At 42.9% G+C, this 14,257-nt stretch overlaps 1 protein-coding gene and 3 pseudogenes across 1 annotated transcript in view; 3 read left to right on the plus strand and 1 right to left on the minus strand.

Annotated features, from left to right (window-relative positions):
* Positions 1-3,876: 3,876 nt before the first annotated feature.
* On the minus strand, positions 3,877-4,335 carry LOC110573774 (annotated as a pseudogene).
* A 921-nt stretch (positions 4,336-5,256) lies between these two features.
* On the plus strand, positions 5,257-6,850 carry LOC110573631 (annotated as a pseudogene).
* A 4,544-nt stretch (positions 6,851-11,394) lies between these two features.
* On the plus strand, positions 11,395-12,340 carry LOC110573632 (annotated as a pseudogene).
* Positions 12,341-13,490: 1,150 nt separating this feature from the next.
* Positions 13,491-14,257, plus strand: part of LOC110573633 (putative protein ZNF720) — an 18,216-nt gene continuing 17,449 nt past the window's right edge. Inside the window, exon 1 of the mRNA XM_044911342.1 lies at positions 13,491-13,526. Within this exon, the coding sequence (XP_044767277.1) occupies positions 13,491-13,526 (36 nt within the window). The remainder of the gene's footprint in view (positions 13,527-14,257) is intronic.

Below are 14,257 nucleotides of genomic sequence, written 5' to 3' on the forward strand. Positions count from 1 at the left end.
CTTCCTGTGCATTGACCACCCCCACCCATTGTCCGCCTCTCTTCTTTAGCCCTTTCCTGAATATTGTCTGCAGTGCATCTACCCAGCTGTGCCCTCTGTCTTCCTGCATGGACTCTTTTTTTTTTTTTTAAGATTTTATTTATTTATTTGAGAGAGAGAGAATGAGAGAGAGCACATGAGAAGGGGGAGGGTCAGAGGGAGAAGCAGACTCCCTGTGGAGCAGGGAGCCCGATGCGGGACTCGATCCCGGGACTCCAGGATCATGACCTGAGCCGAAGGCAGTCACCCAACCAACTGAGCCACCCAGGTGCCCCATGATTTTATTTATTTAAGAGAGAGAGAGCATGAGAAGGGGGAGGGTCAGAGGGAGAAGCAGACTCCCCGCCGAGCAGGGAGCCCGACGCGGGACTCGATCCCGGGACTCCGGGATCACGACCGGAGCCAACGGCAGCCGCCCAACCGACTGAGCCACCCAGGCGCCCCATGATTTTATTCATGATTTTATTTATTTAAGAGAGAGAGAGCATGAGAGGGGGGAGGGTCAGAGGGAGAAGCAGACTCCCCGCCGAGCAGGGAGCCCGACGCGGGACTCGATCCCGGGACTCCGGGATCACGACCGGAGCCGAAGGCAGCCGCCCAACCGACTGAGCCACCCAGGCGCCCCATGATTTTATTTATTTAAGAGAGAGAGAGCATGAGAGGGGGGAGGGTCAGAGGGAGAGGCAGACTCCCCGCCGAGCAGGGAGCCCGATGCGGGACTCGATCCCGGGACTCCAGGATCATGACCTGAGCCGAAGGCAGCCGCCCAACCGACTGAGCCACCCAGGCGCCCCCTGCATGGACTCTTGCTCCTCCCCTTACAGCCTTGCACGCCATGATACCAGCACCCATATGCTTCCACCACCCTGTGTTCCCCAAACTCTTCACTTGCGTGTACGCTCTGCCCCCTGGTACGTCCCTAAGCTCTGCAGTGTATTTCATCCCCACTGCACCTTTTGACCCTCATGTGCCTTTAGAGCCTGCGACTCTCTCCCCTGCTCCTCAGTCCCACATGTACCTTGCTCTCTGCAACCGCATCTCATCCACGTGCATTTTCCCATGTCCTGTTGGTTGCTGTGCTCTGTGTCACGCACTGGCCTGCCTGGACTCCCAACTCTCCCCCTGTGTCCTGGATCTCAGGTGGCTGACAGCAGTTTGACAGTCTGGCGTGTTGTAACTATTCCCCTGTAGGATGCTCCAGGGCAGGTGCCCAGGTTGGGGGCACTCCAGTTTCCTGGTTCTGTGGTGAAGAGGCCAACTGGGAGGGGCAGGATTCTTTCCATTTCATAGGGTCCTGTGAAAACAGAGATGAAGCAGTCCTGGTTCCCCTCACGAACTTTCATTCTTGAGCAGATGATGATAGGGTTGAATTCGGGACTGTGGGGTCAGTGCAAGGAAGGGGTGGTGTATAGGAGACTTTGGTTCATTTGGACCAGCCCTTTCTGTGTTGTGGGAGTTCTGGTGTCACCCAGTGGGACATGCACAGAGAAAACAGTTTCTCTTATCATCATCATCATTATTCGTATTTCTTCTCCCTTTTTGAGAATAAAATAGCTTCTAAGGTAATTGTCCAGAAAACTAAGGTTTTATATTAAATTGCTTGCTATTTTATAAGACAGACATGGAAGTGTCTTTTCCTTTCCTTTCCTCCCCCTTCCCTTTCCTCCCTCCCTCCTTTTCTTTCTTCCTTTCCTTTTTCCTTCTTTCTTTCTTCCTTCCCTCCTTCCTTCCTTCCTTCGTAATCTCTACACCCAACATGGGGGTCAAACTCACAACCCTGAGATCCAGAGTCACATACTCTTCAGACTGAGCCAGCCAGGTGCCCTGGAAGTATCTTAAATAGATTAAAAGTATATGAATTCTGGGAGTTAGTTTCTATTGGGCAGGCTCAGGAAAGACAGCTATGTGTGGTGAGAACATTAAGATCTACTCTCTTAGCAAATTCAAATTTATGATACAGTATACTCTATGTCCACCATGCTATACATTATATCTCCAGAACTTACTCGTCTTGCGTAGCTGAGACTTGTCCAAGATGTCCCCATTCCACCCCCAACCTCAGCCCCTGGCAACCACCATTCTAGTCTTTGCTTTTATGAATTTGACATTTATTTATTTATTTAATTTATTTTTAAAGATTTTATTTTTGGGGCGCCTGGGTGGCTCAGTCGGTTAAGTGGCTGCCTTCGGCTCAGGTCATGATCCCGGAGTCCCGGGATCGAGTCCCACATCGGGCTCCCGGCTCGGCGGGGAGCCTGCTTCTCCCTCTGACCCTCTCCTCTCTCGTGCTGTTTCTCTCTCGCTCGCTCTCTAATAAATAAATAAAATCTTAAAAAAAAAAAAAACAAATTAATGATGGGGGAGAAAAGGCAGAAGCAGGAGACCAGTATCTGCGCCCTCATGGGAATGAGGAGACACTTAGTGTGTCCTTTACAGCTGCTGTTAAGTTCGTTCACGTGGTTCAGGTGCTGTCTGCCAGATTCCTCCTCTATAGCATTAGTATTTTTTTCCATTATGATTAATAAGGATTTTGGGATATTTACTGAGTGATGTGCATAAGCCATGACATTTAATCTGGAAACTCTTCTGAGTTTGTCTTTGCTTGCAGTTTGCTTTGGGAAATGAAGGCTCTCACCTTTGTGTATTAGAGAATTTGGTTTTTTCAAGATGAGCCTAAATCAGTCAAGCCTTGGTCCTGTAAGTTTCCATTTCATTCCAAAGTCATGTGAGACATGCTCTTCTTTATGACTTTGTTGTATTTTCAGAAAAAAAACAAAACAAAAAAACCCCAGATACCTTACATATGTTGTGTCCTAAAATTCTAAAATATAACTCAGCACAAATGAGAGAGAAAATAAAAATTGTCGATGAAATACACAGTCAGAAATAATAGCTCTTATATTGGTTTGTCTTTGTCTTGTGTACGTGTCTCCGTAGTGTTTTATGTTTTATTTTATTAGTTATTTATTTTTAGAATAACAAAAAATATTTTATTAAAACATAAGATTTACAGAAGTTTCCGGACAAGCCATACCAAATGGTCACAAGCTTTTTCCTGAAGGAAGAATTCTACACTTGACAGCAAACTCACAATGTTATTAGCGAGGGCTCTGATGTTTGTGAACCAGCTTGTCCATCTACAGCATCTAAATAAAGTTAGACTTGGCTAGAGAGCATATTCTAAAGAACTGGTTAGCTGCTTTTAACCAATGCAATTAGATCACCATAAAAAGGGGATAAGGAGCCCATAAAATTAAAACTACCTCTCCCCCCTCAAAAAAGTAATAAAGAAAAACACTCACAGCCCCGCAGCTAACCCTGACAGCTACCTTCATTCACAGTGCTTTATACTCAAACCATGATGGGGGGAATGAATAAAAGCAGAGAAGGGCCACTGCTTTTAAATGTTTCACAACAATCCAAATGGTCCTTCTAGCCTCTGCTCATGCTTTACAACAGTGAATCAGGACAACACATAGATTTGCTAATGTGCATTTAATCACCAAAGGACTGAAGATGTCTGGGCTTTTATTCTGTAATGTTTCTAAGACTGTGTCCATTAAATGCAAACAAAAAAGGAAGAAGTCTTGGCAGAACAGGAGAAGTGATGCCCACTTGATGATCACATCGATTTTATTTTTTTATTTTTTTGAAGATTTATTTATTTATTTATTTGAGAGAGAGAGTACATGAGAGGGGGGAGGGTCAGAGGGAGAAGCAGACCCCCCGCCGAGCAGGGAGCCCAATGCAGGACTCGATCCTGGGACTCCAGGATCATGACCTGAGCCGAAGGCAGTCACTTAACCAACTGAGCCACCCAGGCGCCCTAGATTGATTTTAAATATTATTCATGGCATATAGCCTAGTGCATGCTCTAGCTGTTTCTATGGCTTGGGCTTCATTTGTCTTCCACTGCTCCGCTACATCATTTGCTAATGGATCATCTGGATTGGGAGCACTTAACAAAGACAGGATCGATAACAGAACTGTGCGTATCTGCAGTGCTGGGGACCACTTACCTTTCAAAATATCTAAATATATTCTTTCCAACTTGTCTACATTAGGATGATACATTTTGGTCATGAAACATACTTTAGGGGGCTGCCATCAGGTATTCTTCTGGTAGGAATAGGTCAAGCTTAAAAGTCCCTCCCTCAAAGGGGGAATCCTGGGGTCCAGCAATGACCACATGAAAATAATGGGCGTTGCTCTCATCTGGTTCTTCTTTAATGCCAGGAATGGTTCTGCCAGCAAACGCCGGGTTACCTTGATAATCCTGCAGGGCAGCCTGGCCATCTTGTCAGATCCCTCCATAGTGTTTTTAAAAAGACACAAAAGCTTCATCTACAGATAGATTTGTTTATGCAATTGAAAGTATTTCTTAATATCAATGACATTAAAATTTTCTATTATATCGCTTTTGATATAATTAATATAATTAAATTAATATTTGGTTATTTTAAAAATATATGATGTATGCATAAAATGTAGAAGTTATTAGATCAAATCTGTGTTGGTACCTTAGTGTTTCCATGACTCAGTTACAAAATCTGTTATAGTTACTCTTTTAGGATTGTCTTTGTATATTGGCCTTGTATGTCTCTTCCTTTTAGATAAATTCTAGGTCAGATAAACTAGGTAAAATCCCAGCTCTACCATTTACTGGATATTGGACAAATACTCTTTTTTTTTTTAAACATTTTTTTAAGGTTTTATTTATTTGTCAGAGAGAGAGAGAGAGCGCACAAGCAGGGGGAGTGACAGACAGAGGGAGAGGGAAAAACAGGCTCCCGGCTGAGCAGGGAGCCTGATGTGGGACTCGATCCCAGGACCCTGGGATCATTACCTGAGCCGAAGGCAGACGCCTAACCGACTGAGCCACCCAGGTGTCCCCGGACAAATATTCTTATAAAAGAAGAAGAATATTGCAGTCAGATTATTTTTTGTGGTTTTATGCGTTATGAAAAACTGATAGAATAATGTCTAGTATATAGTACATGTTAAAACGATGGCTCTTGCAATTCTTACTATTCTGTAAGAACCCGTAGTTGCCATGAGACTCTCACTTCAAAGTCATTCATGAATTCTTCCCATCAGTTCTACCTCTTTGCTGTTAAAGAAAGTGGCCCTTGGATTTCAGGTATTAGCACAAGGGCTGAGCCTGTTAGAGATTCAGAAACTCAGGCCCCACCCCAGAACTTCTGAATCAGAATCGGCATGTTAACAAGCTCTCCAGTCTGTTGTACACATTAAGATTTGAGAAATACCCTTCATACTCACTGTGAGCCTCCCATATGAGATATATATACAACTTAACGACAACTTATGACACGAATATGCCTGTGTTGATACCTTAATTTTATATTTTATGTTTCATATAGTATCTACAGTATTTCTTTGGATTTTTTTTAATTTAATTTTTTAAAGATTTATTAATTTGTCAGAGAGAGAGAGAGTGAGCACACATGCTGAGCCAGCAGGCACCCCTGTTTTTGTGGATTTTTTTTTAAAGATTTTATTTATTTATTTGAGAGAGAGAGAATGAGAGACAGCACGAGAGGGAAGAGGGTCAGAGGGAGAAGCAGACCCCCCGCCGAGCAGGGAGCCCGATGCGGGACTCGATCCCAGGACTCCAGGATCATGACCTGAGCCGAAGGCAGTCGCTTAACCAACTGAGCCACCCAGGCGCCCATGGATTTTTTTTTTAAAGATTTATTTGACAGAGCGAAACACAGCGAGAGAGGGAACACAAGCAGGGGGAGTGGGAGAGGGAGAAGCAGGCTCTCTGCTGAGCAGGGAGCCCGATGCGGGGCTCAATCCCAGGACCCTGGGACCATGACCTGAGCCGAAGGCAGACGCTTAATGACTAAGCCATCCAGGCACCCCTGTTTTTGTGGATCTTATGTCATATTGTTTCCTTAGAGTTAGAAACTACAGTGGAGAATAATACTGTGTTACAGTTACTTGATTGGATAATTCAGGTCCAACACCTAAGTCAGAACCAGCTCTCTATAGCTCTTTTTTCATGTTGGGTCAAATTATGAATTCTGGCACTTGGTCACTGTACTTTGTCTTTCAGGGACTGCTGACACTCAGGGATATAGCCATCGACTTCTCTCAGGAGGAATGCAGATGCTGGACCACGCTCAACGGGAATTGTACAGGGCTATGCTGTTGGGTAACTACAGGAACCTGGTCTCCCAGGAGGATAACTTGCCTCCAGAATTCCTCATCCATTCTCAGGGTATAGTTTCATTTATAGAATGTCTCCTGGGAACTTCTGCTTTGCATGGCTAAATTTGGGGTTTAAGGAAGCACTCTTGGGTTTGTTGGTGAAAAAGAGAAAATCTTCATGATGTTTCATCTTGACCTTAATCTTTCCCTTTCGTGAAGTGATCTGTATCTTTCACTTTAGATTACGGATAATTAGAGAAATTCAGTGGCATAAAATATTATTGCCCACATGTTAAATTCCAGTTTACACCCCTTATTTCTGATTCAGTAGTTCTTGGAAGTGGACTTAGAATGTGCAAATTGAAAATACTTCTTAAGTATTCTAAAGAGGCCATCAGCAAACAGCATTTGGAGAAATAATTTTCTATGACCTCCTATAATGTGCTTGCTTTTCTACTGAGCATAGTGCTGGGTTGGAAATTGGGGAGTCCACAGCAAAAGTCATGTTCCTTTTTTTTCTAACAAATGGGTCTTGCCATATCTAAGCCACACCTGGTCTCCTTTAGAGCAAAGGAAAGAGCCCTGGGATATGAAGAGAAAGGAGACAGTAGCCACACACCCAGGTAGGTTGGAATGAATGAAGCAGTTGACACAGGGGGGGGCCAAAGGTCAAAGGAGGAACCTGCCTTAAAATGTGGTTTGGGATGCTCTGCTTGAATGGAATGATTCTGGAAGCCTACGTTCAATAACTCTGGTAGTCACAGAGGGATATCTCCTGTCTCACTCTTCACATGCTCCTACATCCTCTAAGGACACCCCTTCCCTTCCAGTGTCTTCCATGGCATTCACAGTGAAATCCAAAACCCTCCCCATGGCCAGTGAATGTGTATGTGATCTGATTGCTATTCCATTGCTTTGGGGTCATGTGAAAATCTGTGCACTTAGAGTTTCCAAGTGGAGGCCAAAATGTGAGGTTCTCCTCCCCTATTTTTCAGTACACTTGTCACCTGGAGACACACACAGGGTCTGGTACAACATCAGGAATGCAGGGTAGACTGACCCTCCCCTATCAGATCTTAGGCAGAGCAGCCCTCCCTATGGAGGAGGCTTCCCCACTGACTACACCTTGTGCTCCGTCCTCAGAAATGTATCTGTACACTGGCCTCACAGTGGAATGAGTTGGGCCACTTCATTGGTGCTGGGTCCCATGAAGGACTAAGAGCCAGAATCTCTGGGGTTGGGACAAGGAGGATGGTAGTTATGAACACACAGGGGATCCCTATGGGAAACCAGGGCTGAGAATGAGGCAAGGAAAAATTTGCCCCAGAGCCTTCAGGTGGATCATGGCCCTGCCAGCAACTTGATTTCAAACACTCACTTCCAGAACTGTGAGAGAAGAAATTTCTGTGGTTTTAATCCACTCACTTTGTAGTGATATGTTAACAGCAGTCCTAGAAATTAATACAGATTCTGTCTTCTGTCACCTCCCTGCCCCCAGACTCTCCACAGCTCCTATTTATTCTTTTTTTTTTTTTTTTTTTAGATTTTATTTATTTATTTGACAGAGTAAGTGAGAGAGAGAGTGAGTGAGCACAAGCAGGGGCAGCTGCAGAGGGAGAAGCAGGCTCCCCACTGAGCAGGGAGCCCGACACAGGACTTGATCCCAGAACCCTGGGATCATGACCTGAGCCAAAGGCAGACCCCTGCTCCAGTTTATCCTTATGCCCCTTCTCCCTGTGCCTGCTTTCACACCCTGCTGTATCACTCTTACACTGTCACTTGTCCAAACGCACCAACCTTCCTGCCATGTGCCTTAGACTGAAGTGGCCATGCTCATGGCACTTTTTGAGTTCTGTACGTTGGAACAGTTTCCATGTGGGTGGTTGCAGTGTTGGACGGAGTATAAATGATGGAAAGAATGATGGATTATGACTGATGCCATGTTCAGGACTGTAGTTACTAGTAGTTTTCCATATATGAATACCTCACTGAGACAGGTTCACCCATGATGATGGATTGTGATTTTTATGAGCCTGAGTATAATTGTGTGAGCTTGTCATTGCATGTTTCCTTATGCGTGTGTGTGGAAGAGCATGAGTGTGTATGAGGTGAGTGTGTGTGAGTTCCTGTGAGCGTGTGATAGGGACTATGTGGAGTATGAGAGAGACTGAACTCATACATTCATGTGAGTATGTGATTTTGTATTTGAGTATGTGTGGTTATACATGTGTGTGTATCTTTGTGTAAGTGTAAAGCTACATGGGTGTTTGTGTACAGAGTGTGAGTTGTCTTCCAACTCAGTGCTTTTTCTTTTTGATGGAATGTCTCTTAAAATCTCATGCTTAGTTACCATCTGAAACTTACAATTTGTCACATTGAAAGTTGATCTCAGCTCAGATCTTGATCTTAGGGTTGTGAGTTTAAGCCCTATGTTGGGCTCCGCACTGAGTGTGGAGCCTACATTAAAACAAACAAACAAACCCAAAAACTGTAACTTGGAAATTAACCTAATAGCTAATAATGATGTGCAAATTTCACAGAGTGTATTTCAGGAGGAATATAATTATGTTCTGTGCATATGATTGTTGGGAGGGGAGAAAAAAATTCCTTCTACCCTTGTAGGTTCTTTGGCTGATCTAATAATCATATGAATATAAGACAGATTAATAGGAGAAAAACAAATTTGATTACATACAGGGGCCCCATAAGAATATGAGACCCCAGAACAAGTCAGGCAATTAAGGTTTCTTTGCCATCCTGAGCCAAGGAATGTGATAGGAGCCTGGGGCTTCCAAAGGGAGGAGGGTAATTGACAGGACGAGAAGAGCAGGTGTTTGGTAATTGGATGTTCGCCCTGCCATACAAATAGGTCTTCCAGATAAAAGATATCTCTGATAAAAGCTCTCCTTCTGGGCCAGGCCCCCTATCTAAATTCTTTTAGGTCATTAAGAGAAGGTTAAATCTCTTCTGCATCTTTTGGGTCTTATTGACTTTGGCTTAAACTAATCCATACGCCAAAGTGGCACATTTTGGGGAGGCTTGTACTGAACACCTTCATAATAAGTATGATGGAGCTAATTGATTTGTTCAATTTTCAGCAGGAAGAGTGTGGCTGAATTGCAATAAAATAGAATTATTTGGGGTGCCCGGGTGGCTCAGTCATTAAGCGTCTGACTTTGGCTCAGGTCATGGTCCCAGGGTCCTGGGATCAAGCCCTGCATTGGGCTCCCTGCTCAGCGGGAAGCCTGCTTCTCCCTCTCCCATTCCCCCTGCTTGTGTTCCCTCTCTTGCTGTGTCTCTCTCTGTCAAATAAAGAAAACCTTAAAAAAAATAGAATTATTTTCTCTGTAATTTGTTTGTGATGTCCTTAATGGAGATGGTAAAATGTGTGTCTACTAAAAGTATCTGTGGTCTTTTGATCACAGTGAGATGATTTTTCCACCTGAAATTAAGAAAGGTCCTTTAATGTCATAAACGAAGGTTTCAGACAGCAGAAAAACAATTAGGACTTCAGTAATTTTAAAGCTTAAATGTTTCTTGTCCTGTGTTTTTCTGGCTTAAAACCATTCCAATAGGGATGCCAGGGTGGCTCAGTCAGTTAAGCGTCTGCCTTCAGCTCAGGTCATGATCTCAGGGTCCTGGGATCGAGTCCCACATCAGGCTTCTTAGCGGGGAGTCTGCTTCTCCCTCTGCCTGCCACTCTTCCTGCTTGTGCTCTCTCTCTCTGACAAATAAAATCTTAAAAAAAAAATTCCAATATTATGACCATGCTCTCTACTCATCTCTTACCCATTTCAATTTATTCAATGCAAAAGATTTCATGACTCCAAATCACATGTAGCATATTTTTTTACACTTTAATAGCTTTCCCAAATCAAATATTAGAGTTTCAGTTAGTTTTTCTAGTATAATAATCTTGTAGTCTCTCTCTATATATACTATAATACTATAATAAGTATTTTTTTAAAAGATTTTATTTATTTATTCGACAGATAGCACAAGTAGGCAGAGTGGCAGGCAGAGGGAGAGGGACAAGCAGGCTCTCTCCTGAGCAGGGAGCTGGACATGGGGCTCGATCCCAGGACCTCAGGATCATGACCTGAGCCAAAGGCAGGCGCTTAACCGACTGAGCCACCCAGGCGCCCCAATACTATAATAAGTATTAAATTAATTTCTACCCTAAAATATTTTGTCACTTATACTATGTCACCTTCCATAATTTAGGACACACTTTAATTTTGTGCAATGATTTCTGTGATTATTGCCATTGTGCTTGGTTCCCGACAAAAAATGAAGTAGCTCTTTCTGTTAGCATCTTTATATTGCTCCATCTTCAATAAATCCAATCAAAACATGGAAAATCATTCAATGCATCTACATTTACTAAAATCTCTGAATCTTCATTCAAAAGTGTTCTCAGAATATAAAATAAATACATAGACAAATGGGAAATTATTATTATTATTATTATTATTATTATTTATTTATTTGACAGAGAGAGAGAGAGAGAGACAGTGAGAGAGGGAACACAAGCAGGGGGAGTGGGAGAGGGAGAAGCAGGCTTCCTGCTGAGCAGGGAGCCCGATGTGGGGCTCGATCCCAAGACCCTGGGATCATGACCTGAGACGAAGGCAGACGCTTAATGATTGAGCCACCCAGGTGCCCACAAATGGGAAATTATTACAACAAAGCTTATAGAAAATAAACTTTAAAAAGACCGCTTATAAAGTAATGTGGAAATATTATAGATAATCAAAATGAGGTAGCTATGAGAGCATGGTATGATAGTAAGCACCAGTGTCCCTGTAATGAGGCTTCCTAGGTTTGGTCCCTGACTACAATGCTATGTAAGTGAGTCACAACTTCCCTCTAGCTAAATTCCCCTTGTCTGTAAAGGAGAATAATTTTAGTTTCTAACTCACAAACTTGTGAATATTAAATGGTAGGCTATGTATAGCATTAATAACAGTGACTCATGGAGGTGCTATGAAAAGATACACATCAAACTTGGCAAATGTCTTAATGAAGAACATACGTTATAAAAATGAATTCTTGGAAGAATAGCAGGACATGGAGGCTTGGGGATTTCTGTTTCCATGAAAAATGTAGCCCACAACTCATGTTTCTGTACAGTAACCTCTGCTTGTGCATTTTGATGTGGCGTCCTTGGAAAATGAGAGGATGGCCTCCATGGATTTGAAATTTGCAGTGATCTTCCTATTCCGGATAGTTGTTGGAGTTTGGGGGAATTTCTCACTCTTATATCATTATGTGTCCCTTTCTTTCAGTGGATGCAAGCTAAGGTCCATGGATTTGATTCTCAGGTACCTGGCTGTAGCCAACTCCTTCGTCATTCTTTCCAGAGGAATCCCAGGGACAATGGCAGCTTTTGGGTTAAGACATATCCTCAATTATTTTGGATGCAGACTTGTTTTATACATTCACAGAGTGGCCAGGGGTGTGACCATTGGTACCACCTATCTCCTGAGTGTCTTCCAGGCCATCACCATCAGCCCCAGACACTCCAGGTGGGCAGAGCTTAATGTGAAAATCCTGAAGTACATTGGGCCCTTCAGGATCCTCTGCTGGATCCTCCACAGGCTGGTACATTTTATTTTTCCTATGTTTGTGCCTGGCAAGTGGAAAAACAAAATGATCACAAAGGAAAAAGGTTTTGGATACCATTCTGCTCCACTAAACGACAAAGTTTCACACTCAGTATTGATGCAGTATTGATACACAGTATTGATATCCTTTCCTGATGTTTTGTGTTTGGGACTCATGTGGCTCCATGGTATTCATCCTGTACCATCATAGGCAGCTGGTCCAATACATTCATAGGACCAAGGTCTCCCTGAGATCCTCCCCTGAGACCAAAGTCACTCAAACTGTCCGTGTTCTGTTGAGCACCTTTGTTCTTTTCATACCCTCTCCTCTATGTTTTACATTTTTTTGGCTCTTTTTGATAATCCCAGTTGTGGGTGGTGAACACCTCTGTACTAATTGCTGCAGGAGTCCCTACTGTCAACCCTTTGTTCTCATGAGCTGTAACCCCAGTGTATACGGGCTTTGCCGTTTCTGCTGTGGAAGAAAGACAGAATTCCCTAATCTCATCAGAAGAATATAAATTGTTTAAGGCTGTGTTTAGTCATTGATGAAATCCTCTCTCACAAATCCTCAAGCACAACTACAAACCAGTGTCATTGTAGATAGAGTAGTAAGACAGACTGAGATAATGCCCTAATAATAAAAAGTAAATGGTAGTGGTGATAGTAAATAAAGTCTTATGTAATTACTTATGTAATTGCACTTCATTATTGATTGCTGTGGAGAAATTCAGAGTCCATGCAATAATAAAATAATCCTGAAATCATGTGTGATACTGAAAATGCCCTTGAGTATGTCACTTTCAATCTGATGTATTAAATTTTTCTAAAACTTAACTGGGCATGGAATTGTAAGGACAGTTCCCTAACAAAGGAATTGCATGTGGGATGATCCATCAAGAAGGGAAGAAAGGCCTGGATGTTAATGCTAATGGCCTGGTGTGAAGCAGCAGAAATTAAAATTCATGTTTTAAATTTTGTCCCTTATCTCCTAAGGTAAATGGTAGTCATTTGAAACACAATCGTGCTGGGGCGCCTGGATGGTGCTGCCATTTAAGTGTCTGACTCTTGGTTTTGGCTCAGATCATGATCTCAGGGTGGTAAGATCAAGCCCCACATTGGGCTCCATGCTCAGCATGGAGTCTGCTTGAGCTTCTCTCTCCCCACCCCCTCCCCTCCTGCTTGTGCTCTCTTTCTCTCTCTAAAATTAAAAAAAAATTCTGAAATACACTCATGCTTATGGTATAGATTAACATATTAAAATGTTTTCACGTAAGGGCGCCTGGGTGGCTCAGTTGGTTAAGCGACTGCCTTCGGCTCAGGTCATGATCCTGGAATCCCTGGATCGGGTCCCGCATCGGGCTCCCTGCTCGGCAGGGAGTCTGCTTCTCCCTCTCCCACTCCCCCTGCTTGTGTTCCCGCTCTCGCTGTGTCTTTCTCTGTCAAATAAATAAATAAAATCTTTAAAAATAAATAAATAAATAAATAAATAAAATGTTTTCACGTAAATGGTGAAAGAATGAGCCATAGAGTCACTAAGAAGAACACACGTGTTAACAGCTGAAGTCTAAAAAGACAGCAGGTGGGGAGCAACAACTAAACAGAGATTTGGTGTATGGGATGAATGCATTTCTAGGATCTGTAGAGGGAAGGTTGTTCTGTAAAGCCTTGATGCCCATTGGTGGTGTTGACAAGAAAGAGGTTCCAGTATGGACTCCTGAATTTCCAACCTGAGGAAACATATTTGTGGAGGAATTTTCCATGAAGCTTAGAGCAATAGAGGAGGCAAAAGATATAAATCTGTTTTGTTTAACAAGGAGTTTGTTTTTGAAATCATGAAGGGTGTTAAAATGCTTTCAAGGAAAAAATGTCTGTGGTCTCAAAGATGGGAAGTATTGTAACTATCTGCAATTATAAGCTGCAAAGTTTTAAAGTAAGTTTTTTATTTTAAAAATAATTTTACTTTTGGGGCACCTGGGTGGCTCAGTTGGTTAAGCGACTGCCTTCGGCTCAGGTCATGATCCTGGAGTCCCAGGATCGAGTCCTGCATCGGGCTCCCTGTTGAGCAGGGAGTCTGCTTCTCCCTCTGACTCTCCCCCCTCTCATGCTCTCTCTATCTCATTCTCTCTCTCAAATAAATAAATAAAATCTTAAATAATAATAATAATAATTTTACTTTTGTAGGAGAGCCTGGCTGGCTCAGTGAGTGGAGCCTGTGTCTCTTGATCTCAGGGTTGTGAGTTCAAGCCCCACGTCGGTTGTAGAGTTTACTTAAAAAAAATTTTTTTTTTAGATTTGTAGAAAACTTGCAAAGATAATATAGAGATGTCTCAAATACCTTCCATCCAGTCTCCTCCAATGTTACTATTGGATATGACCTTGGTGCAGTTGGTCTTTTTGCTCTCCCAGGATCCATCCAGTCTCCTCTAATGTTACTA

The sequence above is a fragment of the Neomonachus schauinslandi genome, chromosome 16, assembly GCF_002201575.2.
Source record: "Neomonachus schauinslandi chromosome 16, ASM220157v2, whole genome shotgun sequence".
NCBI classification, from domain to species: domain Eukaryota; kingdom Metazoa; phylum Chordata; class Mammalia; order Carnivora; family Phocidae; genus Neomonachus; species Neomonachus schauinslandi.